The following is a 26876-nucleotide window of genomic DNA, read 5'->3' as shown; positions in this document are numbered from 1 at the left end:
AATTCCTGCTTTCACGCTGACTGCCCTCAACAGCACCAATTGTACCATGATTTAAACAGCAAGTTCCCACAAAATCAAAGTCTCTACCTGCATGATTTTCAACATGTTTTCTATAAGGTCTCCAGCTTTGCAGGGTACTAGGGTGTGCTTGGTCTACTGTTGTTGCTGTTCACTTAACACCTTCCTTAAAGAGTTTTTTTCATATGCTGTCACCTCCTAGGAAACTCTGGTAAGCAATCTATGTATGCAAGACTATGCATATATGCCTGTGCCATATATCAACTTTCTTCTGGTTTTATCTTCCCTTACGCTGCATGTCAGAGACATCTGCACGGAAACATGATCCTGGCTGTTCTTGCTGCTTCTTCCTCATGTTCCAGGTGTGATACCATCACCACAGCAACCCAGTACCTTGTCACGGATGGTGGAACAGAAAGTTGGCGCTGCTTGCAGTTAGAAAAAAGCATCAGGAAGTGCGTGGTTTGAATGTGTGCTTGTAACTGCAACCCTGCAAATAGTCAGCATGGAAACCTGAAGCAGAATACTGTCTTACTGGAATGCTGTGCATGGGGAGTTCGTAGGCTTTTTCCCCAGTGCGTTAATGGCAGAAGGACTCAGTTCCCTCTAAATAGTATAAAAAAGCCATGATCCTCATCTGCGAGAATCTGTAATCTACCTTATTTTGTGCATTTACTCTTTCTTGTACCCTATATAATACAGCTGTTAGCACCAGTGGACAGACAAACGTTGCCCTGCTCAGTAGACGATGATAAAAGCTGGGTGAACGTCTCATTGTAAGCAACTCACAGAATTACTAGGTTGGAGGGGACCTCTGGAGGACACCTCATCCAACCTCCTGCTCAAGGCAGGCCAAATTGGATAAGGTTGTTGAGGGTTTCCTCAAGTTTTGAGAATTCCAAAGGGTGGCAATTTCTCTATGCAATCTGTTTGCAGATTTCCATTTACAAATGGACCTGCACATCTGCCACAAAGGCCATCTTCCACAGGTTCATTTACTTTTATAACCTAATGAACAAGTGGGTTGTAGGAGTGCCCATCAGTTTGTGGATTGCCCAAAAACTTCTCTCCTCTTCCTCCTACTTCTGAAAGAAAAGAAGAAATTGTACAAATACTTATAAAGAGAAACTTGGAAAGGGGAAGGAGAGGTGAGAATACCGGGCAGGAGCAACAATTGCCAATAGCAAAAGTGTAATTGTGTTTGTGAACACATCTAACAGCTTCTGCCCAGCTCTGATCATAATGTCTACTTACACGGTGTTAAGCGTAAGTCTTAATCTGTGCTTTCTTTCACTTGGTATGAGCAGCAGGCAAGGGAACATCCAGGGTTGGGTGGCATTCTGCACTCCAGCCCTCCTCACCTTCGGCACAGGAGTGCAGTGGCTTTGAATATGCAGCCCCGCAACTTAAACCAAACTGCCTGTCACTCAAGCCAGAATGGGGTGGTTTTGGTTCTTATTCAGTGGGCTCTAGTATTCAGTAGTCTTTTGTTGTTTGCATTTCCAATGGAAAAGAGTGCAGCTGTAGTCAGCTCTGGTGTAGACACTCAATCAGTAACTCACAGGCTTCAAGCAGACTTCTTCTGCAGCCCTCTTGGATAAAATGTGTGTGCTCGTGGGGTGGAGGACAGAAAGACTCACTTCCCCTCTGTAAAGATGACTGAGGTCAGTCCTTAAAACACACGCAGAACAAAAACATATTTTAAAAAGTATGTGAAATAGCTGCCACATTTTTGTGCGGTACCTGCTCCCCCAAAATAAGAAATTAGGGTGGGTTTTGACTGCTTTTTTTTTAAATATTAAATGTTAATGCGGAGGAGCTTTCTGAGGCATTATGATGGACAACCGGTGATGTATCCCCACTCGTCCATGACAAGACCTTTCATTTCTTACTCAGGTGGGCATGCAGTTCTGCTTCCAACACCATCTTGTCAAAAGTGCGCACATTTGTCTCCTCCCGTACCTTTTCCCGGACATGGAAGGACGCCCGAGCGACGGACCTGGCATTTTCTATTACAGTCTTCTTCTCCTTGAAGATCTGCTCGCTCCTCTCCAGCTTTTTCTCTATAGACAGGAGGATCTCCCTGCGCCGTAAGTCCTCGTACTGCTCTACCTTTTGCTTGTTCATCCTCTGCACTTTCTCCTTCTCCAGACGGCTCAAGACCACCTTGCGGGCTTTTTCTTGGACAGCCTCTTCGGCCACCTGGGCAGCATGCTGGAGCTTTCTCTCTGTCTCTCTAGCCAGGGCCTCCAAGTGCTCCTTCTGCTCTCTTTCCTTCTTCTCTGCTGCCAGTTTGGCTCTCTGGATCTGCATGTCCTCCCGCCTGGCCTTCTCTCTCAGCTCCTGGTTCCTCTTCTCTATTAGCTGCTCGTAGTTCTCCTGGGCTTTGGTCAAACTCATCTCCAGGGAGGCCTTCAGCATCTCCTTCTCTTCTGCCTCTTGCTTGGCCAGTTCCTTGACCAAGGCCTCGTGTTTCAGCTTCTCGGCTTGGTTGAGCAGCTTCTTCTCCTTCTGCAGCTGCACCTCCTTCTTCAGCCTCTTCTGTGCAGCCATGGACAGCTTCTCTTGCAGGAGCTGCTCTTCTCGCTCCCGGAGCTCCCTCTTGCCCTCCTCCTTCACCTTCAGGCTGTGCTCTTGATGGAGCTTCTTCTGCTTGTCCTCCTGGATGGCCCTCTCCAGCCTCTCCCTCCGCAGCCGCTCCTGCTTCTCCGCTTGCTCCCGCCACCTCTCCTCGCACACCAGGCGTTGCCTCTGCTTCAGCAGGGCGGCCTCCTCCTGCTCCTGGCTCAGCCTCCCGCGACGCTTCTCCACCTGGCTCTCCCACATCCGCTGGCCCTGCACGAGGGCCCTCTGCTTCTCCTTCTCCTCCCGCTCCTTTCGCTGCTCCGCTAGACGCCGCTGGCTGTCCCACTGCAGGTGGGCCGCCTGCCGCTGCTCCCGCAGCAGGTTGGCCTCCTGGTGCTTGGCGATCATCAGCGCCGCGATCTTCTTGTCCCTCTCGGGCACCTCCGAGAGCCCTTTCCTCCTCTTCACCTCCCTGACGATCCTCTCCACTCTCTGGGCGGTCTGCGGCGAGTGGCTGAGGTCGCCCAGGCTGAAGCTGCGCCCCAGCAGGGACGCGTTGGCGGCGGCGGGGACTCCCCCACGGCCTCGGCCGCCCGCTTTGCCCCCGCGCTCCCGCAGGCTCTCCCCACTGTAAGAGGACGAAGCCCCCGATTCCGAGGAGGTCTTGCCCCAGCTGCCCTCGCGGCGCTTCTGCAGCGAGTCCAGCGAGTGGCTCTTGCCCTTGGCTCTGCCCGCGCCCTGGGGCCGCTGCCCGCGGGCGGCGGGCGAGGGCGGGCGGCTGCCCAGCGGCGCCAGGATCCTTCTCTTCTCCTCACGGATGATCCTCTCCCTTTCCTCCCGGCACTGCTGCAGCTTGCGGCGCCTCTCCCGCTCGTAGGCCTCGTAGAGCCCGGCCGCCACCCGCATGGAGCGCCCGGGGGCTTCGCGCAGCAGCTCGGCCAGCGCCCGCGGCAGCAGCTCCACGGGGCGCACGGCGCAGCGGGCGCAGGCTTCGAGCGATCGCGGGCTGGTCAGCACGTACCGGCTGCCCTCGGCTGCCGCGCAGTCGAAGTTGTACAGGTCCAGGTGCAGCAGCGGCGATTGCTCCCCGGGACGCGCGGGCTCCCCCTCCGCCGCCGCCGCTCCCCCCCCGGGCGCCGGGCAGGGCGGCGGGGGAGGCTCGGCCGGCGGCTCCACCATGGCTCAGCCTGCAAGGGAGACAGCAGTGAGCGGGGCCACGGGGTCCGTGCCGGGGATGCAGCCGGGGGTGCTCGGGGGAACGGTGTTCGGTGCTGGGGGAGACGGGGCGGGGTCGCGCGTTTGGGTGGCCGTGGGGGCGGTGGGAGGGCGGGTGCTCGGGCGTGGGGGGTGTTTGGGATGATGGGGGTGTCTGTAAGGGATGAGGGGGCTATAAGGGGCGTGGGGGGTGTTTGGGATGATGGGGGTGTCTGTAAGGGATGAGGGGGCTGTAAGGTGCGTGGGGGGCGTTTGGGGTGACGGGGGTGTCTGGGATGATGCGGGCGCATTCGGTCCCTGCAGTGTGTTTGGGCCGCGGGCGCAGGCGTGTTTGGCAGTGGATGGGGTGCCGGGAGGCACGGTGTCTGCCTGGGGCGGGGGGATTACGGGCTACGAACGAGGTTGCCTGCGGTGCCCGGGCTTAGCGGTGCAGCGGGGTCGAGCTGCGAACGGGAGCGCCTGGGATGCGAATGAGGATGGGGATGCACGGGCAGAGCTGGGACCGGGACCTCCCCCTCGGGCCGAGGCCCCCCGCGGCACTCACCGGGCGGGCGCTTTGTCTCGGTGCCTCGGGGATCAGGCGGGCGGCGGCTCCTCCATGGCCCCGCGCGGCGCCCCCGGCTCCGGGGCGGCGGTGGCCGCCCGCAGGCTGCGGCGCCCCGCGCTGCCCGCTGCAGCCCCGCGCGGGGGCGGGCGCGGGGAGACCCGCCCCGCAGCCCCGGGCAGCGCCGCGCCGGGAGGGCGTCCCGCCCCCCGCACCCCCCGCGAGGGGCCGGGCTGCGGCGGCGGGGCTGGGCAGGGGGTGGGAAACGCCCGGCCCTGCAGGCTCCTCTATTCCTGTGCGCGCATCCCTGTGTGTGCATCCCTCCATCCCTGTGTGTGCATCCCTCCATCCCTGTGTGTGCACCCCTCCGTCCCTGTGTGCTCAACCATCTGTCCTTGTGTGCTCATCCCTCCACCTCTGTGTGCTCATCCCTCCATCCCTGTGTGCACATCCCTCCATCTCTGTGCACGCATCCCTCTGTCTGTGCACATCCCTCCATCCCTGTGTGTGTATCTCTCCATCGCGGTGCGCACATCTCTCCATCTGTGTGTGTGCATCCCTCCATCCCTGTGTGCGCATCCCTGCATCCTCTGGTGCACCTGCCCCTCCGTGTGCACGTCCTTCCCTGTGGACCTTCCCAATGGGAGCAGCACTTCATGCCCCCTATTTTACACCACGCCTGAACGCAAGCAAGCCCATCCATATTTAGAGTTAATATAAGCAAAGATAAGAGGGGTGTAAGAGGGAGGAGGAGGTGCTAACCCAGTTTTACAGATGGCAAACTGAGACACAGGGAGCTGAAGGTGCCCGCCTTGGGCCACCTAGGGAATTCATGCACAGCTCTCAAATTTCAGTTCAAAGCAGTTTCCAGCTGTGAAACCCTATTCCCTTTAGTGCTAATGTAAGCTACCACTTGCTCCAGGGATGTGTCAGGAATGACAAGGGGAGAGCAGTGATGTTCTAGGCAATAGAGTACACTTTTGCAGGTACCCTCTTTGAACATGCTAGTTGCAGTTATTTTGATAGATCTCCAGTTTCTACAGGAATCGTGGGCTCAATAGGCACAGCGGGGTGTAGGAGTGCCCTATTCTGCAAACACCATTCAGCAAAAGGAGGATTGTTGCTGGCTGTGGAGCTGCAGAACGTCTGTGCCCCTTAGTGGAGCAACTCTGATTTTGACAGGCAGAGGACAGTAGTAGCAAACACGCCATTAGCCTCTGTGCAACAGCTTCAGTGCTTTTCAGCAGTTTCTCATTTAACTTCTACAGGCCCAGCTTAAATCTTCTTTGCTTTGATAAAGAAGGACAATGTGCTTGCTAAAGGACTTCCAGGATGCACAGAAAGACCCAAGAAAGGCCTAGAGAATCCTTGGGAGAAAGCTGAAGAGCTGCAGGTTGGTTGTGGTTTCAAATTGTACAAGCAAAGATTTTGAATCGTGCTCATCCCTCTGCTGATGAATGCACACAGTAATGATGCATCCACAGCGAGTGGGCAAACTCCACCAATAAATCGTATTGACTAATCTGATCTCATTCATTCATCATCGTCATAGTCTGCAGGGGATGGTTATAAAGCATGGTAATTAGGTATATGAAAAAATCCTCAGCTCTCTGCTCCCTGAAGAGCCCAGCTCACTGGCTGTTGGGGCTAACCATTAATACTAGCTGCCGCACCGGAGCTGTCAATCCATAGCTGTGCTCCCTCCTCGTGGAAAATATTAATCTGGTAAGTGTATATGCCAGGTAAGGTGTGGGCTGCTCGGGGCTTTTGGCAGGTTGCTTCTTCAGCCTCCAGAGAGGCTGTATTTGGGCCTTGACCTTTCAGGTTTCCCTGTGGATCTTTAAGATTCCCATAAGTGCTCCCCGAAATGCAATCAGAAGGGGTTTTCTCAGCAGATTTTAGAAGCAGCTGGATATGACTTTAGGGGACATTAACTCACACTATCCAAACTTGGACTCATACCCCTACCTCATAAAGATTAAAAGACATTTGGGATGGGCAGGAGGAGTTTTCTGGAGGACCTGAGGAGAACCGCTGCTAGTGAGTCGTCTTCCCTCATATAATTATAAAACCTAATTCTCTGTTGGTTAGAAATGTCTAGAAATATATGCACTCTGGCAGAGCAGTATTATAAGGTTACGTTCCCGCTTTAATAAACATTTTCCTTATTTGCATTACTGTTAATGATAGCAAGAGATGCAGGGCAGTGGAAAATTTAGACCACAGATTGTGAGAGTGGAAATACTTGTATCACTTCAACTAATTCTTCTGTATGCTCTTCATTGCACATGTATTAATTACTCTATTCCTATAGAATTTCAAAACTGGCCTTACCCATGTTTTTTGCTGAGAGCCATTTCACAACCTACTAGAACTCATGGGTAAAATGTTATTAATTTCAGCTTCAGTTTTTCCTCTTTTTCTTTTCTTCTCTATTGAGTAATTTGCCGTCCCTCCAGCCTGGCTTTATGCTTTATAAATGTTTGTAAACTGTTTCCATATCCCCTCAGAGCCAAGGAAAACATAATGTCTTTGCAAATTAATTCCCTGTAGTTGCACAACAAGCTATCGCCTTTCTTCTGGTCTCCTCCCAGTGTGTCAGGCTCTCCCAGTAGCTGCTGACCTGAACAGCGCAATGGGCTCCTGCCCAGCACTTACCTCCTTCCTCCTCTCTTGCATCTCCTAAAATCCCCTTCTCTAATTTGTCAGCTCTTCTAAGGTTTGCTCAACACAGTTTGACTTTCCAGAACTGTTCCCACCTCTGCCATGGTGAGTGTTAGTTGGTGAATTATTTCCTCCTTGCTAAATAACTTTGGTTTTACAGGTTGAATCCTGTCTCTGTCTAATTTGCAATTTCTACTCTTTCTTTCTCAGGCTGTGTTTACACTGTTGTTGGGAGGACCCTGACCTAGCTATTGCATAGCTTCTCCAGCTCTCAGCCTACTCTGTCCTGTTTAGACTCTTCCTGGTTTTGCACCAGAATATTCCTGTTCTTTCCTGAGCACTGGGAATGGGGGAAGGAGACAGCCCTGGGGAGGGGAGAGTACAGCCCCATAGATTTTAGGCTATGGGCTGCTGGTATCTCCCAGGCTCAGGGTTTTTCGCTTTCTAGCTGCTGTTGGAGCACAGGCACTCAACACCTCCCTGAGCATGTTCCTTCCCTGCCGAGAGGCAGCTCCTGCACCCCTCCCAGACATACCAGAACCTTTGCAGCACACCTTTCTGCTGTCAGCTGGATAGTTTGAGAACTAGTTTAAAAGTTTAGTGAGGCACTGAGTTTAAGGTTTACTGATTACTATCCGCATGATACCCTTGGTCACTTCTCTGTGAACAGCCCTTTGCCACGTGCCATAATCCTTTGTTTCACAGTCCTGCAGTCCCTCCACCCAAGTGATTTTACAGCCCACCCTGAGCTAATGCTGAACATGAAGTCTCAAGAGACTTTACATGCTGGGCTTGCCTGGTAGCCAAGGACTGAAACCCAGCATGCTGAAGGAAGGAATCTCACCAAGAAGACACAATGAGGAAGGAGATAAGATAAAGACCATCAGGCGCTTATGGAGACACAAAGAAACTGTGATGTGCCTACAATAGTGGGTGTGCTAATAAGTTCCCGGAAAAACAATGGACATGTAACACGTAACTGCTTAACCAGTATTTCCCAGAATCTATATGAATATATATGTTTAACCAGTGTAAAAGTCACATCACCAGTCTCAATAGTTGGACACGTTAGGTAGATTACCCCATGTATACCCTGGCACTGTTTATTAAAGGAATACCTGCCTAATAATCAAATTGGCATTGATTATTGAGTTTGGCTTTTCACAGCATCAATGCCACAATGTCAGTGTAGCAACCTGACAAAAGCTAAAGTCCTCCTGTGGGACATTTCAGTCTTGGCTCCTTTTATCCAGTCCCATGCTTTGCCTTTTGCCTTTTGTCATTCCCTGCTACTGCTTTGCCCGCAGCCCTGGGATGGCCTGCCTTTTCCATCCTCCACAGGCAGCAGTATGGGTGTTTGTTTTCTTCCTTCTGCTGCCACAAATTGTCTGCCCAGGAGATGAAGGCAAAGCTTCCCTCCTCCTCTGGGTTGCAGGGGCTGTTCTGCCAGGCTTTTCCAGCGACTGCACAGCACTCTGAGTGACTTCAAAGTAGCTGCCCAAAGCCAAGGCACCATCCCCACTACTCACAGCCTGGAGGCTCTGCTTAATCTTGTCATTTGTGGCTAGGCTTCAGCCACTTCATGAGTCTCTGGGGAAATGGAGATTCTGGCTGTGGCAGATGTGCGGGGTCTGGAAGCAGAGAAGAGACGAGGAGTGAGGAGGTAGCTAGAGATGGCGACATATGGCGAGGGACAACGCAGAGGGCTACTGCCAGAAGCAAAATGTTTGGCAGCCACTGGGGACAGACTTGCACTACAAATACTACATTCTTCACTCTAATTTAAAGCTGGAGGCCAGCATGTGAACTGTGCTGATGGTGAGTTGTTAGTGTTCATCATGCCTCTTGACACTAATGGTGTGTGCTGTTTGGTGTCTCACCAGAACCACTTGGTCCTCAGTAATGAAGAGGTTTCATCAGTCCCTAGCTGAAAGGATCTCCAGACAGTTGGCACTCTCTGTATTAAGGGCTGGTAGCTGTGTTGCTGCACGGATGCTTTCTTAGGGTCTTGCTGAACCGCTCTTCACTTGGCTTTGTGCAAGTCTGGCACATCTGCAGTAGTCTTTATATTTGGGTTAAAACTATGCAGTTACCAGGGCTGTCTGAAAAAATATGGTAGGCTGGCAGAGAAAATTTTGAAAATGAAGGAAAAAACTTGTCACTGAATAGTTCCATGGAAACAAGTGTAGATGTGAGAGTAGATTTTAGTTGATTTGGGGATACTCGTATTCTGTTGTCATTGGTTATTTTTGAGAAACTAGAATACTGGCTTATTTTGGCCAAAATAAAAGCTAAGATGCAGCTGCTGAACCTCATATGCTCAATTTTCCCGATCAGGTGTGGCTTCTTATGGAGAGCTCGTGGGTTGTGAGTGTGTTATGGAGCCCTTGCACGTGGTGAATCATGGAGGACAGTTATGGTCCCAGGGTTACAGAGCAAACTTAAGATGAGGTAAACAAATACACGAATCACTTGGAAATTAGTATGAGGAAGTCTTTGTTATATGAGACATCAGAGTACACCGTTGGAGTGATCTGTGCAGGACTACAAACTACATCTGCATGAGCTACTGTCCGTATACAAATAGTGCAGTGACCCAGGATCATCTCTAATAAGCAAGTGCCATTGAGTGTAAACTCAATAGGAAGATTACATGCTAACTCTGGTTGTGTTTTAAAGCTGAAGCTGAAAAGCAATTATGTTTCATTCATTTACTTGAAAACTGTTGGTTTAGAGCAAATGATCAGTCTTGCATGCTGCTTCACTTTCCAATCTGTCCTATTCTAGCACAGCCCAGAAATCACAACGTGAAGCTATTGGAGAACAGTGGGAAATACAACATTGCTGGTGATACTCTTCAGGGGGACTGAAATGCAAAGTGTAATCAAACAGAATAAACTGTTATATTAAGAGTGCATATTTTAAATTATTTTATTTTCAACTAATCTGAGATGTTTATTAGCTGAACAGTAAGAGATTCTTTCTCTTCTTGTATGATTTCTACTTTGACCATGACATGGATTTTATCAGTTAGGTATTTTTAGGAGAACTGCAGAAATCTCACATCACTCCTCCTTCATCTATCAGAAGCTGCACCAAAACATAGTTTTCCATGGTATAGTATTTAATACTCCATTCTGAATTTGAGCTACTTTACATTCCTAGGTTGTACTTGGTCTTGCCTAGTGGTTCTGTGACAAGGAGCTTGCAGGCAGAAGGGAGAGATTTGCTGTTTACTTCTGCTCTCATCTGGGAGTTAAGTGCACTAGAGAGCATGAGAGAGGGGTCAGGAGTTGGAAACTGGACCCTTCCTCACTTTGTTTGCCATACACGCGTGCATATGGAGTGTGAAAGAGGTATACGGGGTCTTTGCACTCAGCCTGCATTGATGCGTATTACGGCCTGAGGAGAAAGGCAGAGAAACATTAAGCCCATAATGCCTGCCTCCTAAATTCAGGAGAACTGAAAGACAAATATCACGCTCATGGAGGCAGTGTTCACACACAGGCAGAATCGCATCATGCAACCGCGAGGTCAGCGACACAGTCGCCCAGGGCTGAGTTACCTCTGCTGTTTTAACACTGTTAACTATAACCTGAGCTACTGAGTCTGCCTTAACTACAGCCAAACCCCCTGATGAATAATTCTCTTTGATTACAGGCTAATGTCGACAGCTGAAGCCTACTACTTACAATGATAGGATTACATTTAAATTCCTCAAAATTATATCTATATATGTATGTTTAGGCTTTGAAGGGGATAAACTCTATTATTCATCTACAGAAAAAGCTGGGGATTCCTAGTTCCTTAGGCATCAAAGAGCATCCGTGCTGAACCCTGGAGGCCATACCAGTTCCAGTGCAGTTCAGATCCTGTCATCTGAAGCCCATGTCATCAAAACCTCCCCAGGAAGGGGAACAATTTTACCTGAAGAATGAGAGACTGCAGCTAGAGACAGTGCCAAATAGATTTTTCTTTAATGTTGGACTGGTATCTGGGAATAAAGCCAGCTGGAAGACTGCTGCAAGGAAATCTTCCTAACTCTGATCATATTTGCAATCAGTTTTTATGCCAGATGTTGCCTCAGTAGATATGGAAGTCAGCAGTTTCAATATGCAGCTTTGCAACTTGAAAAGGGGTGAGATTTTGTAGAAAGGAAAGAAAATAAATACTTACTGCTTTCCTTGAAGTGTACAGAGTCACTGTGTGTAGCCAAACAATGCAGCATCACATGGAAAGAGTGCATGGGAATCCAAAAAGTTAACAAATGTCCCGTAAGAAAAACCTAGTGCGTAATAAAAACATTTTTACAGCTACCCTTCATTTTGAAGAAGAAGTCAAGAGATGCCTAACTTCCTCAATATGACAATGAGAGGAGAACCCAAGAACAAATCGGACTGCTTTTTATGGGAGAACATGGAACATGAAATCCTCGTTGGAAAGACAGAATGGTTGAGGACAATGAGTGTTAGACTGGAACAGGTTCAGTTCTTGTCTTTGTCACTTTTTTACCTAAATGAATGTTATGACATGGTATATTTGGAGATTTAGGCCTCCTTTTTCCATCTGTGAAGAGGAATAATGGCAGCTTCCCTAAGTGGTGTATGGGCAATGTAGTAATGAAGCTATATATTAAATACATTAGCTAAATTTGGCAGCAGGAAGATCTCAAGATGGTTGGAAGGCAATTTAAATTAATCACAGGATTTTACAGTGAAGGAGATCTTGTCCTTCAGCCTCTTTGAAACAGAATCCTTCCAACAAGAAAAATGGGGTTCCCTGAACCTCTTTATGGTAGCACAGAGGCAATGATAGAGCTACTGTATCATTGAGCAGATACTAAGGGGGTAGGATGGATATTTTCCCAGAACAATTTTGTGGAATTGGCGTTTCATATATATGTGTACATAAGTCATATTCTGCAGCTTCTTTGCTTACACCAACAGTTTCACTGGACTGAGTAATTTGGATTTTCTTGTACCTTTTTTTTCCTGGGTTTTTAGCACAGCATAGGGATGGGACTCATGAGATGATGGTGGACAGGCTGGTACAGGTCCATGGCACTGCAGAAGACCACGATGAGATATGTGTGTGGGATGACTGCTCTACAGTACTGCTGTACTCAGGCAGTTCATTCTGCTGGGATCTGGGTGCACCTCTCCTGGACAAGGGGTAGGTGCCAATTGCAGGGTCACTCTGAGTTATCTAGAAGAAGCAAATGCCAAGAGGGCCAACGTGATCTTCTGGTTTATTGGGCAAAGTGTTTCTAGTAGAGATGAGGGAGTAAGTACACCATTGGTTTGCTAGGCATGGAGGAGACCCTATCTTGAATGCTGTGTGTTATTCCAGTGTTAGGAAATCCTGCACGCAGAACTCCAGTGTTAAGATTAAATGAAGTTTGAGACAATAGGGCTAGTTAGGATGACCAGCAAACCAGTAAACTAGCCTCATGACAGAACACTAATAGAGCTTTGATATTTGAGCCTGTAAAATGAAAATTGAGGTAGGATGTGCAGATCTTTAAAAATACACAAGGGACCAGTCAACTTGGTCAGCTAGTGCCTTCAATGTATCCTGCATTTCGCTATGCCAACCCAGAGGCGTGCCACAGTCAACCTCGGAAATGGAGGTTTTGAAGAAGCCGCTCCTGTGAAAAATGGCATAGTTTAGTTGTTGACTTCAACATGGGCAAGACCTACAGGAAACTCCCTTTTCCTGGCTCTGAACATTTAGCCCTTAAGTGAAGTGGAATTAATACCATTGTGCTGTGTGGCTTGAATCTAGCACAACTGGAGCAGAAGTCAATTTGCTGTATTTGAAAGAAAATTAATTAAAGCCTCGTTTGTTTTCCTCAGAGAGAAAAGCTCTGGGTAGTTTCCAGGAGATTTTTTTTTTTTTTTTTCCTGAGCTCCTTTGGTACAGACCTATATGTACAAAACAAATGATGTACAACTTCAAGTCCCAAATCTCTATCAGCTCCAGGCTGTAAGCTGGGTCTTCTGTCTCCCACAATGGCGTGACAGCCCCAGTGGCTGCTCCACAACTGTGCGCTGCACTTCAAGTCACAGAAAGGGAAATTATCTCAGCACAGTCAATGTTGGCGGTACTCCAGGAAGGGAAGTGCTATGGCAGGGATGATGCTCGTAGTCTGGTTTAGCCTCACCTGTCCTTCATCGGCAGGCTATGAACTGCACATAGAAGGCTACAGGGATTTAGAAATGAAGGGCTCAGCATCATCCACTCTGCTTCTGGAGTGCTCCAGCAAGGTGGGAGGGCGCATTGTGTGCCCAGATTTCTGTTTTACTGTTGTTTTTCTAATGTTGCTTCAGTAGTCTTTTGGAAATGAGTTTCTCTGTTTACATCTACTCTGAATACTAATAAGTGAGTAATGGCCTGCTAAACACTAAAAATGTGTGTGGGTTCCAGTGAACCTGGGAGTGTAACAGGGGGCTGGCAGAACAGGAGATGTGTGCCGAAGGGAGAAAACAAAGCAAAACATGAGAGGTACACTGTACAAGAGGCTAATGGGCTGTGGAGATTTCAGAAGCACTTAAAAACTGATTTACTGCTGCACAAATCTCATTTCAAACAAGTTGCCACTGAAGAGGTCACATAGGTGTTATCACCAAGAAGGCAAAGAAGCAACAGCACGCGTAGCTGTCATGTACACCCAAGCAGATGTCACTTGCTAGAATCACACCTGGTCAACTCTGAGGATCAAAAGGCATCTCTGGTGTGATGCCAGCTACCTGCTCTCTCCCTAGAATCTGGACATGGGGGATGGATGGAAGCAGCCAAAGTTGAGTAGTTCTCCTCTATCTTACTACTAAGAGTTTCAGAGGTGTCTCACTAGGCAGAAAAGTTTTGTGAGGGAACCCTTTGAAGCCAAAAAGTCTTTGGTGACTGAGCTGGGTGCTGAAGGGTCCCTGTGGTCGCTTGTTCTTGGAGTGAAACTGCCTCAGGCTTTGGTCTTGCTGGCTTGGCCACTCTGCTGAGGAGAGAGGAAATGGCATGGAGCAGGTACAGCACTTCCTCCTTCTCTGGAGGAGTATGTAGAACTGGAGAGGAAGATGCCACACAGAAAGGTAACGTTACCAGGGCTCATGGGCAAAGATGGGTTGCATAACAGCTTGAGGTAATGTTATTTCTTAAGTTATTGTTCCTCCTCTGATAGTACTTAGACTGTCAGGAGACCTTTTCCATCTGAGCACTACCATCAGCAATTGTATTTTATCTGTGGCTTCTCTCTCAGAAAGGAAATTAACTTGAAATTGGGGTCATGTTAGATATGTGACGCCTGGACAGATATTGATAACCTGTGAAGTTCATCATGGGATGGAAGTGATGGGCAGGTGTGTGCTTGAGGGTGAAAGGTACCATTTGTTATCATGAGAATGTGAAGGGCTTTCAGCAGGTTGAAGAGGAGGGTAAGAATTTCATGACTGGGATTAAAAAGATGTTTCTTTTATCGGAATAATCCAGTGGCAGGTCTGAATCTGGAGGGCAGCAACTGTCCCTGGGGGTGGGGACTACCAAGGCATGCAGAATAGTGTGCATTCGCTGCATGAGGAGAGATGCTTTGCATTGCTGTAAAACAGGTCTTTTCCACAGGGCATAAGCAACCCAGCCTCCCACATCATCCCACTGCTGTGAGTTTGCCATGGGGTCTAGGGTGAAACATGGTGTGGGGTGCCCCACTGCCCCTATGTACAGGCCACCCTCTTCCCCTGGCCCCCTGCCAGTGGGTCACAGCCCACTCAAATGCCTGTTGGCGTCTCTGCCAGGAAGAAGTGCATTGAAGGGCTAAGACTTGTGTGATAGTCATGCTGTTTCTGCAGAATAACAGCAACATATACAACCAATGCATGAGAAATTAATTGTTTGATCGGATGGGGCTGCACAAAATAAGCGTGCTTTAACCTTCTGGTGAAGTTTGGCAGCTTCCATGCTTTAAAATTTGTGCTATCCAAAATTAATGTTGCAACGATTTATTTCTTTTAATTTCCATTTAAGAAACCTGAAAGCCTTCGAACATCAGAAAAACTGTGCGAAAATACCTGGGTTGTGACTGTAAGTTTTTCACCTGGGGGAGAGGTGCTCTGGTGGTGGCAGCTCCTGATCTTCTTCTATTGACACATGTAATAAAGGGAAAATATTCAGAACCTGGAGCCTGCGAAGAAAAATTAGAACCAGTAGGTCATGGGCATGGGGCTGTGAAAAGGGAAGTACGTGTTTTGGAAACAGTTGGTGGTGTTGACTTCCTCTGAAGCATCAGCTGTTGGCTAATACTGGCAATAGGATACTGCATTAGACAGATCAGGGGTCTGATGCAGGATGGCAGATCTTATGTAAAAGTCATCAGTTAATTATTGTGCAATACTTTGGACATACAAGATAACCTGTCAAAGCTAGTTTCTGTGATTCCACAGTGAACAAAACCCAAGCACATCACATTAGTGTATGTCTTATGTGAAAGGCCCCAAAGGAAGAAGCACAGTCATTTTTATTATGGCTTGACAGAGTTATAAAGAGAAATAGGTATGAATGAGAATTAAGGTGAAACAGAAATTTCATAGAAACGAAAAAATAGCTTGAAATACTTAAAAACATTAACTGGTTGAACTCAAAAATGTGAACCAGCCTTGAGTGAGAGGCCATTTTAGTGAAGATGTACCAGGAGATGCACCTTTCTGTGTGTGTTAACTCTGAGCGGAGGGAGTAGCATGGCAGCCTCCTCACAGCTCTTTTCTTTCAGAGGTGTGTGGGTTTCTGAACTTCCCCTCCAAGTCCGGGGGGAGAAGGGACATGGTGAAAAGAATGGCTTGTACCCAAGATTTCACAAAAAGACCAGCTGTGTGAATTGGCAGGTTTGTGTGTAGCTCTAGCTCCCACTCTTCCTTCCTGCCTTTAGGCAAGTTTTCCGGAAGACTCTGTAGTTTTTTCCTGCTTTTGGTTTCGAAGTGCTTACAGGGGGAGTAGGAAATATTTTGTCATGTACTGTATTCAAGTTGTGCATCCAATCAAGTGACAGTAAACCATATTTATAGCCTATTATGGGTTATTTACTATAGATGATCATCATGCTATTGCAGAAAAACAGGAAAAGTAAACTTCCCTCTACCTTTCCAACAGAGCTACATATACCTCCCCCCACTATACAAGAGGGAGAAGAGCTCAGCCTCCATAGCAAAATATTAATAACGCAGCAGATCTGTAGAAGGCAAGTGTTAATTCAAGGAAGGGAAACGAAAGTAAATGGAGAGGTCCTTCTTGATTCCCTGTGTGCTCTGTTGGATGCAGAAGTGTTGTCTTGAGAGAGGCCATATATAGCAGATCATAGAATCATAGACTTATAGAATCATAGACTAGTTTGGGTTGGAAGGGACCTTAAAGATCATCTAGTTTCAACTCCCTGGCAATGGGCAGGGACACTTCCCATTAGATCAGGCTGCCCAAGGCCCCGTCCAACCTGGCCTTGAACACCTCTAGGGATGGGGCATCCACAGCTTCCCTGGGCAACCTGTGCCAGTGCCTCACCACTCTCATGGTGAAGAAATTCTTCCTTATATGAAGCCTAAATCTGCCCCTCTCCAGTTTATACACTTTCTTGTAGCCCCTTCAGGTCGCTATAAGGTCTCTGTGGAGCCTTCTCTTGACTGAGCAACTCCAACTCTCTCAGCCTGTCCTTGTTGCAGAGGCGCTCCAACCTTCTGATCATCTTTGTAGCCCTCCTCTGGACCTATTCCAACAGGTTCATATTCTTCTTATGTTAAGGATTCCAGAAGTGGACACAATACTCCAGATGAGTTCTCACAAGAGTGGAATAGAGGCACGGAACCCCCTCCCTCAACCTGCTTGCCACACTTCTCTTGATGCAGCCCAGGACACGGTTGGCCTTCTGGGCTGCGAGGGCACATTTTCAACTAGTAAACAACCTAAACTCCTGTTACAATCACATTCTTTCTTACTGCAAGCTGACTAAGATTTGACTCTTATTATTCATAATGATTTTTTTCCTTCCTTCACTCCATTTACCACCACTCTTTGGGGCTGGCCATCCAACCAGTTTTCCACCCAGGACAGTGTGTGCCTGTCCAGGCCAGAGGCAGACAGTTTCCCAAGCAGAATGCTGTGAGAAGCAGCATTGAAGGCTTTAATGAAGTCTAAGAAGACTACATCCACAGCCTTTCCCTTATCCAGTAAGCGGGTCACTTTGTCATAGAAGGCAATAAGAAGCCTGGGAACACAGGGCTGAAAGCACAAGGAAAACGCCTGGACTTTGCAGCAGCGTTCTCCCCAGTCGATGTGGAGCCATTCTTGCTGCAAGATGACGGAGAGGGCTCCGGCTCCCTTTGCAGCAGCTCTGTGCAAAAGGGGTCATTGAACACTGGCAGAGGCTGCCCAGGGAGGGGGTGGAGTCCCCATCCCTGGAGGTATTGAAAAGACGGGTAGATGAGGCGCTCAGGGACATGGTTTAGTGGCACATAGGAATGGTTGGACTCCCTGATCCAAGAGGTCTTTTCCAACCTGGTAATTCTATGATTCTCGTGGTGAGCTCAGGTCTGTCCTTTGGTCCTGCTGGGGGACTGTCCTTGTTTCAACTAGTAAACAAGCTAAACTTCTGTTACAATCACATTCTTTCTTACTGCAAGCTGACCAAGATTAGATTCTTCTTATTATTATTATTTTTAATGAGTTTTTTCCTTCCTCCACTCCACTCACCACATCCCTTTGGTGTTTCCCCCACCCACCCCCCGGCAGCGCCCCCCCGCGGCCGCCCCCGCCCCCCTCCCCCAGCGCCCGCGCGGCCCCTTTAAGGCTGGCCCCGCCCCCTCGCTCGGGCCCCGGCGCGCGGGGCGGGGCGGGCGGCGGCGGCGGCGCTGGGCGGGCGAGACGCCGGGGCGGCCGGGGCGAGTGGCCGCCGACCTTCAGCCCCGCCGCCCCCCCCCTCCGCCGAGCCGAGCCGCCCGGGGAGAGACCAGGAAGGGTGAGCGCTTCGTTCTTGGAGCGAGGGTGCGCCCGGGCGTCCTCCCTGCGGTCCCGTTACGCAACGCCGGCCCCGCTCACGGGGATCTCCCAGGTGCGTGTGCGGGGATGCTTCCCAGTGGGGGATGGATCTCCGGGGTTTGGAACCCCCGAGGAGCGCTCGTCTCTCCCCGCCGTAGTGGGGGAGGCGCGGGGGAGCCCGGTGTGGGGCGCTCGGTGCGGGGAACCGGGCGTTCGGTGGGAGAAACGGGGCGTTCGCTGCGAGGAACTCGGCGTTCGCCACGGCTTCGCCTTCGCTTTTTGTATTTACGGGTCGGGGCTCCCCGGGCAGCGGCGTTTACACGTGGGCCGAGCCCGGAGCTGCGAGGAACAAACCTGCCGCGAACCCCCCCGAGGAGCTGGAACCCAAAAAATATTTATACTTAGCTTTTCAGAGAATGCAAAATCAGAAGCAAAGAGCAATAACTGTTGTGAGTATCCTTGAAATGGAGTAAAAGATGGAAAAAAAACCCTATTAACAATATTTCATAGTTCTAATATTTTTTAGTGCAAACAACGGCATGTTATTTCATCTTCACAGTGTTCTTTTAAACAGATTAATGCAAATACAGTAGTTTCAAGTGGGCTTATTCTTATTTTTGGGAATGGACTTAGTGTATTTACAGTAACAGCTTTTTTTGGGTGGAAGGAGGTGAGAGGAAGCAAACGCATAAATTGAAAATATCCGGAATTCGTCTTTGGAGTGGTCAAGAGCTAAACTGAGCTGATGGGCAGAGAGGATTTTGCACTTGTCTGGTTGCGCTTCCTAGTGGCTTTTTGTGCGTGTTCCCATAAATGCTATTATGTAATGGTGCTCCTCTTGGCAGGAGTCTATTGTCGCTGTAATTCCTGAGGTTTCTGGAGCAATGCAGCTTGTGCAGGAGAGTCTAAGTCAGAACAATGGGAAGAAAAGTTCTTAAGAGGAGGTTTTAACCTCTTTAATTTTTCATGTGGTAGGACTAAGCTCAAGACATCTGGATGTATTCCAGAGTATCTTTAGTGTCCTGTGTTGTTCAGCTTGTCTTTCTCTTCTCCTAGACCGCACTATAGATATCAGGCACCAGTTTGCTGCTTGCATCCTGCATCAATGCTGGAAAGGCATGGCCTCTCCTTTAATATAACGATTTTTATACTTCTGGGTTTTGTTGTTTTCTTTTTCCTTTTCCCCTCTGAATGGAAACAGAAGTGATATACTTATTTTCAGAGCACTTAAGTGTTGCTTAGAAAAAAAAACTTGAGATAATGGGGAAAGGGGACTCTCCCTAGTCTGCATCTCTAGTTAGAACTTGCCTGTATACATCAAAGGGAGGCAAAACACCTAAGCAGAGAGAGAATTTGCATATTAAATGCCCGTGATCCAAGGATCAGTGCTTCTGTGTCTGCAGTTTATCGCTGATTTCATCCCCTGCCTCCTCTTCAGGTGTCTGTCATAAATCTCTTTGCAAGTCTGACTCCTTTTCTTCTTTTTGTGCCATACGGGTTTTTTGCAGGTATATTTCTATGCAGAGAGAATAAGTCTATCCAGTATTTCAGTCTAGTGGCCAGTGGCAGTTTTTACAGATCATGCTTCTGTCTTTTTATAACTTGTGTGTTGTTTCTGGTAAAGATTCTGTAAGCAAAATTTGGAATAGAAAATAACATTTTTTTTTTTCTTGTTTGGAGTTTCATCTGCCCTCTTCAACTGGCTTATCATATATAAAGGGGTGTTTTATGGACCGGTAGAGAAGAGAGCACTGTCTGAAAGTAGGAATGTTTGTTTATTTAAGGGGCTATCAGGATGAAAGAAACGTGCCTGAAAGACCTGCAACCTAATCTAACAGAGCTTTTAAAATTGAAGATGATTGTTATAACTTTATGATATAGCACCTCATTGTAGAGCAGAGTAGCGCACGGCAAGGGAGCCACAAGCTGCTCTTAGACGAATAGTCATGGTGCCTTCATGCTCCTACTTAAAAGGAATTTTTAATACGCAGATGCTTCAGTAAGGTCACAGGTCTGGGAAAGTACTGATCTGGAGGCTGAAATTTCCAAACCACTGTGTGACTGTAGCAGAGACTTTGATTCTGTCACCTTCTCTCTTTGTGTCATGCAAATTGGCCATCTGTGGTCTTTTAGGAGGGCCCAACTCCTAGAGTTGCTCAGTGCACCCTAGTTCTGCTGAAGCAGTTTCCAGACAGTTATCAGCAGAGTTTATATTTAGTGCAGCATGTGAAGGTGGACTGAAATGGCTGCTTGAGCTCAGAAGCTGCCTGGGGAGCCACCAAGCGATGGTTAGTGAAGTCACTAAATGTGCATCCTGCCTGTAGTGTATTGATTTTGATGGGATTAGGTCTGTCCTGTGATCATACTTGTTTTCAGCTATTTTATTCCTGACTAGAGGACTGTTTCAGCTCTCGGAGCAGTCTGCAGTGGTCTTAACCTCACCTCCTTAGCTGTGCAACCTCTTAGCTGCAGGCTTGGGTTTCTGTGTCTGCAGCTGTTCCTGTTGCGTCATTTCTCCTTTTTATCAGTGTACTTGATTGCTATACAGCCCAAATACATCTCTTGCTTGTTCTGCTTTCCTGAGAAACCAGATTGAAGCTGCGCCCAGACTCTGTGTCAGGCCACTGCTGTCTTTTTTTTGTGCGCTTCTGAAAGTTGCATCTCTTCTTGCTAACCTGAGATCCTCCTGGAGGAGCCCACTGTTTGCTGAAACCTGCGTGAAAGGTCAGTAGCTTGGAAGTCTTGCTCCAGCGTTTCCCAGCCTGCATCCTGTCATGCACTCTGCCTGGTACAAGGACTCCCCGCAGCTACCCTGCCCTTTGAGCGACTTGTCGGCTGCTATAACCAGATGATCCCAGCTGATCAAGCTTAGCTGCAGGAGAGGTGATCTTTCACTGGCAGGGCTGGGCCCGATTGCCTGAAAGTCTGGAGGGGGGAGGAGAGGCAGCAGGGATTGAGTTCTACTTTAGGACTATGTAAATAGAAACATGCAGGCGTTTCCTAGAACAGGAAAAGGGAAAACTTAACCCATACATAGCAAAGATTTTGCTCATAATGTGGTACCAGTTACAGTAGATTTCTCTTGCCAGAAATACAGTAGTCTGTAATTATGTTTATCCAGCTGTGGTGACAAGTGTCTTTAGAAATGTTTAATCTCTCTTATGAAGCTTTTCTGGGTAGAAATTGATTTACTTCAGATGTAATGATTTAACTCCCAACACAGGAGTAGTAGTTAGGGACAGGTAGGTGACTTCAATGAAGCACTCTCTGTCTTTGCATGTCCTGTATAATTCATCTGTTCTGTAGTTATATACACTATTTTCCTTTACTCTGCTAGCAGGCTCCTTTGAGCAGCTGCAATAATTGATTTTAAGTTGAACCAGTGGAAATGGTTCAGGAAGTAAGCTTTTGTATGTAGCAAGAAATGCTTTCACCCACCATTCATATGCTGTTTGTTTTGTTACTGAGCAGTGGCAGCTAGTGCTCTCTCATGGGAATCTCAGTGTTCTCGCACAGCTTAGTGCAAACAGGGTATTTTCAGACTGAGCCTTGCATCCGGTGGAAGCCTGGCCTGTTGTTTGCTTGCTTATTTATTTTCAACTGATAATATTTTTGTGTGATAATTCAAGACAGTTTATGAAGGAAGCTCACACTGTTGAAAAGCTGCAAGACAAGAAGTTAGAGGTATAGAACTACCCTTTTCCCACTGCTTCAATTGTTCCCTTCCCTTGGCTTCTGGCTTTCTCTGCCTGTGTGTGGAATGGCAGGCAGACTCTGAAAGCGCAGAGCATGCACTGAGAACCTTCTCCACAGCGCAGAGGATCAGTGTGTCTCATGTGGCTTTGGTGATTCCCTGAAGGGAACTGCTATCCTGGCAACCAGCCCACCCAGCAGTAAATTTGCTTCCTGGTGTAAGTGTTATGTGGAATGGATTGGTCATCGCCTCTGCAGCAGTAACCTTGTAGGCAAGGTGAGGTACAGCTTTTGGAGCTGGTAGAGCAGGGTAAAGGGAAGCTGGCTTCTGGAAGCACTTTTATGTGGAGAGTTAAACACTGCATATTTATGCTATAGAGTAGAATGACTTTCAGTCCAACAGTGTAAACTCATTTGGCGTGGGTATGACTTCCTTGTAGAAGCATGAACTTGCTAGGCTGAAATGTGTACCATTTTAACCTCACACTCAGAAGTGAACCAGTTTCAATTCTGTCTGTAGTTCTGTAGTTTCCTTACCTTACACTGTAAAACTCCAGAACCATTTAGAAAATTTTAAAACTGTTTAGATTTTCCCTCAACTCATTTTCCTCCTTCGTTTGTAATCAAATGTGTTGTGGTTTGCTGCTGTTCCTGTTTTATTTTATTTTTTTTTTTTCCTGCATTCATTTAATGGGGTTTTGTAATAAGTGGGAATAGAAAGAATCTCTGATCAAAACCAAGTTTGCATCTTGGTTGGGAATGAAGATAGACACGAAGTTATGTTGGAGTGTTGGATCTCTTTCTACAAGGCTCTTAAAGGACCACAAGTCTTAAGAGGGAAATGCTGTTGATATATCAGTCTTATTAAAAAAAAAAAACCAAGCAACCAAAACAGAACAGCTCTAAACCCAACGAACCCTCCCAAACCAATCCCAAATCTCCAATTTCTGTAAGTGAGCTTGAGATTGATGATCTTATGCTATATAAAATTTAGATCTTTCAACAGTTAAACTTGCAACTTGATTTTCAACAGTAGCCATTAAAGGCAGCTTGCTTTGAAACGAGCTATATTTTGTGTGTAATTTTAACTCTATAGATTAGTGAAATGCTTAAATGTCTCTGACTTACTTAAGATTTTTATTTGTTGTTGGTATTGTTAAATAACTTCTGGAAAGTCTTTAAGGAATAGACATTGAAGCAGCCCACATTAATAGAATTATATTGTGGGATGTGCCAGAATCTCCTTTGGGTATTGGAGCCTTTTTGTGTCAATCACTCTCACAACACATTTTATTAGAGCGCCTAGTAAGGTGCTCTAATGTTAATTAGAACTCCTTTAAATGAGGGGCAGGGAGAAGATAAAGATGCATACTGGGGTTGCTCTCTAATGATCCAAAAAGCAAAAGAAAACTGATGTGCAGTGAAGAACACTTAACAGTAATTTGTCAGCTATGTGGGGTTGCATTGTACTTGAAAGCTAAGACAGAAACTGCCTCCAAAATAGCCTGTATGGGTTATCCTTTGGTGCTGGTACACAGCCTGAGGAGAATTCCTTCTGCACCAAAACACAAGTCTGGAAGGGCGATTGACATCTCTGCGTCTCAAGAGAAGTGTCAGAATTGCAGAGCATTGCTCAGAGGGTATGAAAGCTTCATTTCTCCATCTGCTGCCTCTTATGCCACTGGTGACGCAGCGGCCATATGTGGGATCATCCTGAAAGCTTTAAACCCAGCTCCTCTATGAGGGCCCCTCGCTCCTTTTGAAAGTGTAAAAAGGTCACACTGCTTGCTTCAGGAGAGTGAGGCTCCTGTTCTCCACTTGGGAAAATCTTGTAGCACATCTTTGTAAAATCAATGCATTATTGCAAAGAGCTATGTGATCCTGAACTGCTGCAAATTAGTTCTGTGATGTGCAACAAAAATATGCTGAACACTTTATCGCAGGTTTTGTGAGCAGAGACTATAAACACATTCAAGACTACAAATACAGATCCATTAAAAACTGCTTGTGGGTATTGGAGGCAGGGTTGTATGATGAGGGGTTGTGTCTTTTTGTAAGCATGTGATTATTTAAGGTGAATGAGAGACTCAAAGAAGGGTTTGCTAGGTTTACTTTAAATTTCGTTAGCTGTGGAAAGAATCTCCATCTCAGGTCTGTTTCTGGTTTGCTGCCTTGCAGGGCTTGCCCACTACTGAGGCTCATAAAGCTGACATTTAAATTTGACAATGAAATCTTTAACAACAAAGGAGATCTTTAAGGAGGCTAGACAAAAATTCCTTTCAGTTGCACAGCTTTTACTTTCACTTTTGGATGACCAGTTTGCCCAGTTCTCAGTTGATTGCTGTGTTTTCCAAGGTGAAGAAGGTTACCTTAATAATAATAATCATATTTTCTTTTTAAATCTTGGAATTTTTAGTATGAATGCTGAATAAAAAGGATGTGGCAGGGGAATAACAGACAATAAAATATACAAGTGTTTTTTGGCACCGTAGAAATTAATTTCCTTTCACTTATGCTTGTTTGGGAAGTATAGAGTGTTTGTAGAAGTGTGTGTATCAGGTGGCTGGACTTGATGTAGAAGTTTTTGTCCTATTGAAATAAAAACTTAACGAAGCTTGAGTGCTGCTGAAAAATGGTTTTGGTAACACTCTACTATGCTTGAGATTTTTAAATGGAATGTGTGAGAACAGTTTTGAGTAACTTGTGCAGTATTTCTCAAACTCGGATCTAAATTTTGTGGCTAATGCCTGTATCTGAAACATAAATGTTTGCCTGTAATAGTGTTACCCCTCAGCCTTCTGCCTCTGTTATATGGCAGAGTGCCCTTCTTATCCCCTATGTATTCACAATTTATACTTACTTTTCTGTGCATTCGTAGGTGTGTGAATCAACCCGTTGTCACTGAATCATCGCTTTAATCATACAAACTTGACAAACATTGTATGCCAGCTTGTGTCAACATCAGGTAAGATGAAAGCTAATGCTGTTGTTTGTTTTTCCTTCTTCTTTGCTTTTTAAACCTGCATTTTGTCCAAATGCCAGTGATTTTTCTGTCAGAATGTGCTGCCTTCCGTGTCCTTCTCCTGCAGGAGACAGCTACTTACTTTTAGCATTGCTTCCTGTTTTGAAAGCTGGTGTTCCAGAATGCTCTTAGGATATGTCTCCTTTGTAACTAGGCCTTAGCGTCTTCCTGACACCTCTGTTAACCGTTTTTTTGTGGTGTTCAGATACTACAAGCTGTCTTTTTCCTTGTATTCTTCACTTCCTTACCACTCCCTGCTTTCTGCTGTAGAAACTGTTGAATTCCAACCTTACAGAATTAAGCATGCATCATAAGCCACCTATACTCTCTGACCTTTTCTTTTGAACAGAAAATGTTTTGGTTTTGTTTGTTTGGGGTTTTTTTTTCGTATCTGCACCCAAATGTTATCTTTGAAAATTTATGACAGAAGGTACTTACTTTATGTGTTTTATGTTTTAATGCTAAGAAACTACCTGGATGTGTCTTTCAGAGAACTAAATGTAAAGCTCTTTTCCAGAACTCACCCTTTTATTCCCCTCTAGAGAAGGGATATATTTTTCGGGAGAGGAGGAGGAAATCCCTCCAGTCCCTTTCAACAGGGTTATTATCCAGTACTCTAGGGGAGTCCTAGTGCTGACGAAGTAATGTGAGCCTTTGTTCTGATGCTAATTAGTATGGAGATAATTCCTGGACTATACCCTCTTCCTCTCAGATCCCTCTAGCAGGATGAGGCGTTAAGCTCCTTTGCTGCCACTTCTCTTGCTGTGCTGGCCTGTTGTTCTTGTTTCCTTCAACTGCTACCTTGAGTGCAAAAGCTTGAGCGTTGAGGGGTCTCATTAGGAGCATTCATTTAAATCTTTTGAGATTTTTTTTTTTTTGTTGCTCCTGAGTGGTACTTGTACAATTCAGTTAAATAGATATATTGATGGATGTGTCTGTGTTTATTTTTTTATCATTATATAATGAAATACCTTTTTGTTGAGGCAAGACACGTTGGACTACAATATAGTGACATCTTTTGCTACGTGTTGAGACAAGTAACTGAAAGAATGCAAGCCTATATTAGCTGAAACTTACAAAATATTTTTCCTTCTGTCTCTTTTTTAATTCCTTCCTTGGCCAGAGCAAGCAAATAGTTTCTCACATGCTTTTAAATACCCTGAAAGAGGCCAACTTCTGATCACTAGTCCAGAGACCTCTCTTAAGTTTTCTAGGATGAATGCGTATGCAAGCTGTACGTTCTTTTGGTTTATGCAAGTGATTTCAGGGTCTAAAGATGAGCTGCACAGCAGGAGAGAGGAGCTTGAATCCTATGTATATGGTGAAATATAATTTTGCATGTGATAGAACACAAAAATTAGTCTATTAAAACCACGTCTCTTCATTAAATCCTGTTTGTGTCTGTGGGGAAAGGGCAGGGGTTGGTGGTGAAGACACTGGTTAGATCTGATGCGAAATGATCGTATCAGGCAAAGCTGTTAAAAAATGTCTTGGAAATGAAGAAGGGGAGAAGTGTGCCAAGTTAGCCTCTTTAGCCTTGCCTTGGCAGTATGAAGCTGAGAAGCTCATCCTTGTGCTTCTAAACACAGGTTTCCTGGTATAGCTGTTTGGTTTGTGATAGCGGATTTTCTGAGGATAGTTGGTCAATCCTCTGTGGATAATCTGGTCCGAGTCCGGCTGAGCTGGCCTTCTGGTGAATTTGTAAGAGAGTTTGGTATCTTTCACTAAGGGCTGTTCTCTCTGCAGGGTGGTTTGAGACCCTCTTTAGTATCAGTACAGAATAGAGGGACAGGAAGGATTTAGACAAGCTAAAGAACTTCTCTATAAAACAGAGGTTGACTGAGTGCATCTATACAGCTAGCATCTGCCTATCCGTGCAGTGCTGTCAGTGTTTAATTTTGATGGAGTGTTTTTTCCTAATGCAGAATTGGAAGAGGTCTGCAGTGACAATATTAAAATCGGATCTCTTTGCAAGCTGTACAGTTTTTGGCTATATAGACCAATATAGACCAAATATGTCTAGGTGAGGTGAGCTCAAAAAGCCTGTGCAAAAAGGTATTGGGGAAGAGGGAATAGGCATCAGAAGGTGCCTACCTGAGGAGACTGATTTAAAGTGTTTTTTTGCTAGTGACTGTGCACAGGTGGGAG

At 46.6% G+C, this 26876-nt stretch overlaps 2 protein-coding genes and 1 long non-coding RNA gene across 10 annotated transcripts in view; 2 read left to right on the top strand and 1 right to left on the bottom strand.

Moving 5' to 3' along the window:
• Positions 1 to 553: 553 nt before the first annotated feature.
• On the bottom strand, positions 554 to 4510 carry CCDC177 (coiled-coil domain containing 177). 2 transcript variants are annotated; one of them, XR_008450148.1, is made up of 3 exons: positions 4343 to 4510; positions 1273 to 3770; positions 554 to 1103 (listed from the first exon to the last, which is right to left on the bottom strand). XR_008450148.1 is itself a non-coding variant. In XM_054068592.1 (2 exons), exon 2 carries the CDS (start codon positions 3760 to 3762, stop codon positions 1900 to 1902), a length of 1863 nt encoding a protein of 620 aa, XP_053924567.1. In that variant the 5' UTR covers positions 3763 to 3770; positions 4343 to 4510; the 3' UTR covers positions 554 to 1899. The 2 variants fall into 2 exon arrangements, 1 of the variants encoding a protein (XP_053924567.1); XM_054068592.1 differs by having other exon boundaries at positions 554 to 3770.
• LOC128852353 (uncharacterized) lies at positions 3704 to 7908 on the top strand. Of its 3 annotated transcripts, none has more exons than XR_008450151.1 (3): positions 3704 to 3804; positions 5611 to 5735; positions 5949 to 7908. It is a non-coding gene; the product is annotated as an uncharacterized LOC128852353 (long non-coding RNA). The 3 variants fall into 3 exon arrangements; XR_008450150.1 differs by having other exon boundaries at positions 5611 to 7111; positions 7217 to 7908; XR_008450149.1 differs by having other exon boundaries at positions 5611 to 7908.
• Positions 7909 to 17872: 9964 nt separating this feature from the next.
• Positions 17873 to 26876, top strand: part of SUSD6 (sushi domain containing 6) — an 85033-nt gene continuing 76029 nt past the window's right edge. For 2 of the 5 annotated variants that reach the window (XM_054068238.1, XM_054068240.1), the window contains exons 1-2: positions 17873 to 18086; positions 24585 to 24671. The gene's annotated coding sequence lies outside the window, so the exon portion shown is untranslated. Of the gene's footprint in view, positions 18087 to 20610; positions 20738 to 24584; positions 24672 to 26876 lie in introns of those variants that run through there. The other 3 variants (XM_054068237.1, XM_054068241.1, XM_054068239.1) reach the window with 3 other exon arrangements.

The sequence above is a fragment of the Cuculus canorus genome, chromosome 5, assembly GCF_017976375.1.
Source record: "Cuculus canorus isolate bCucCan1 chromosome 5, bCucCan1.pri, whole genome shotgun sequence".
In the NCBI taxonomy this organism is placed as follows: Eukaryota; Metazoa; Chordata; class Aves; order Cuculiformes; family Cuculidae; genus Cuculus; species Cuculus canorus.
The sequence above is the reverse complement of the archived record's forward strand: the minus strand, read 5'-3'. Positions and strand labels throughout refer to the sequence as shown.

Bases quoted from the DNA above. Each gene is read 5' to 3' on its own strand.
- CCDC177 (XM_054068592.1), bottom strand. From the start codon at position 3,762: ATGGTGGAGCCGCCGGCCGAGCCTCCCCCGCCGCCCTGCCCGGCGCCC.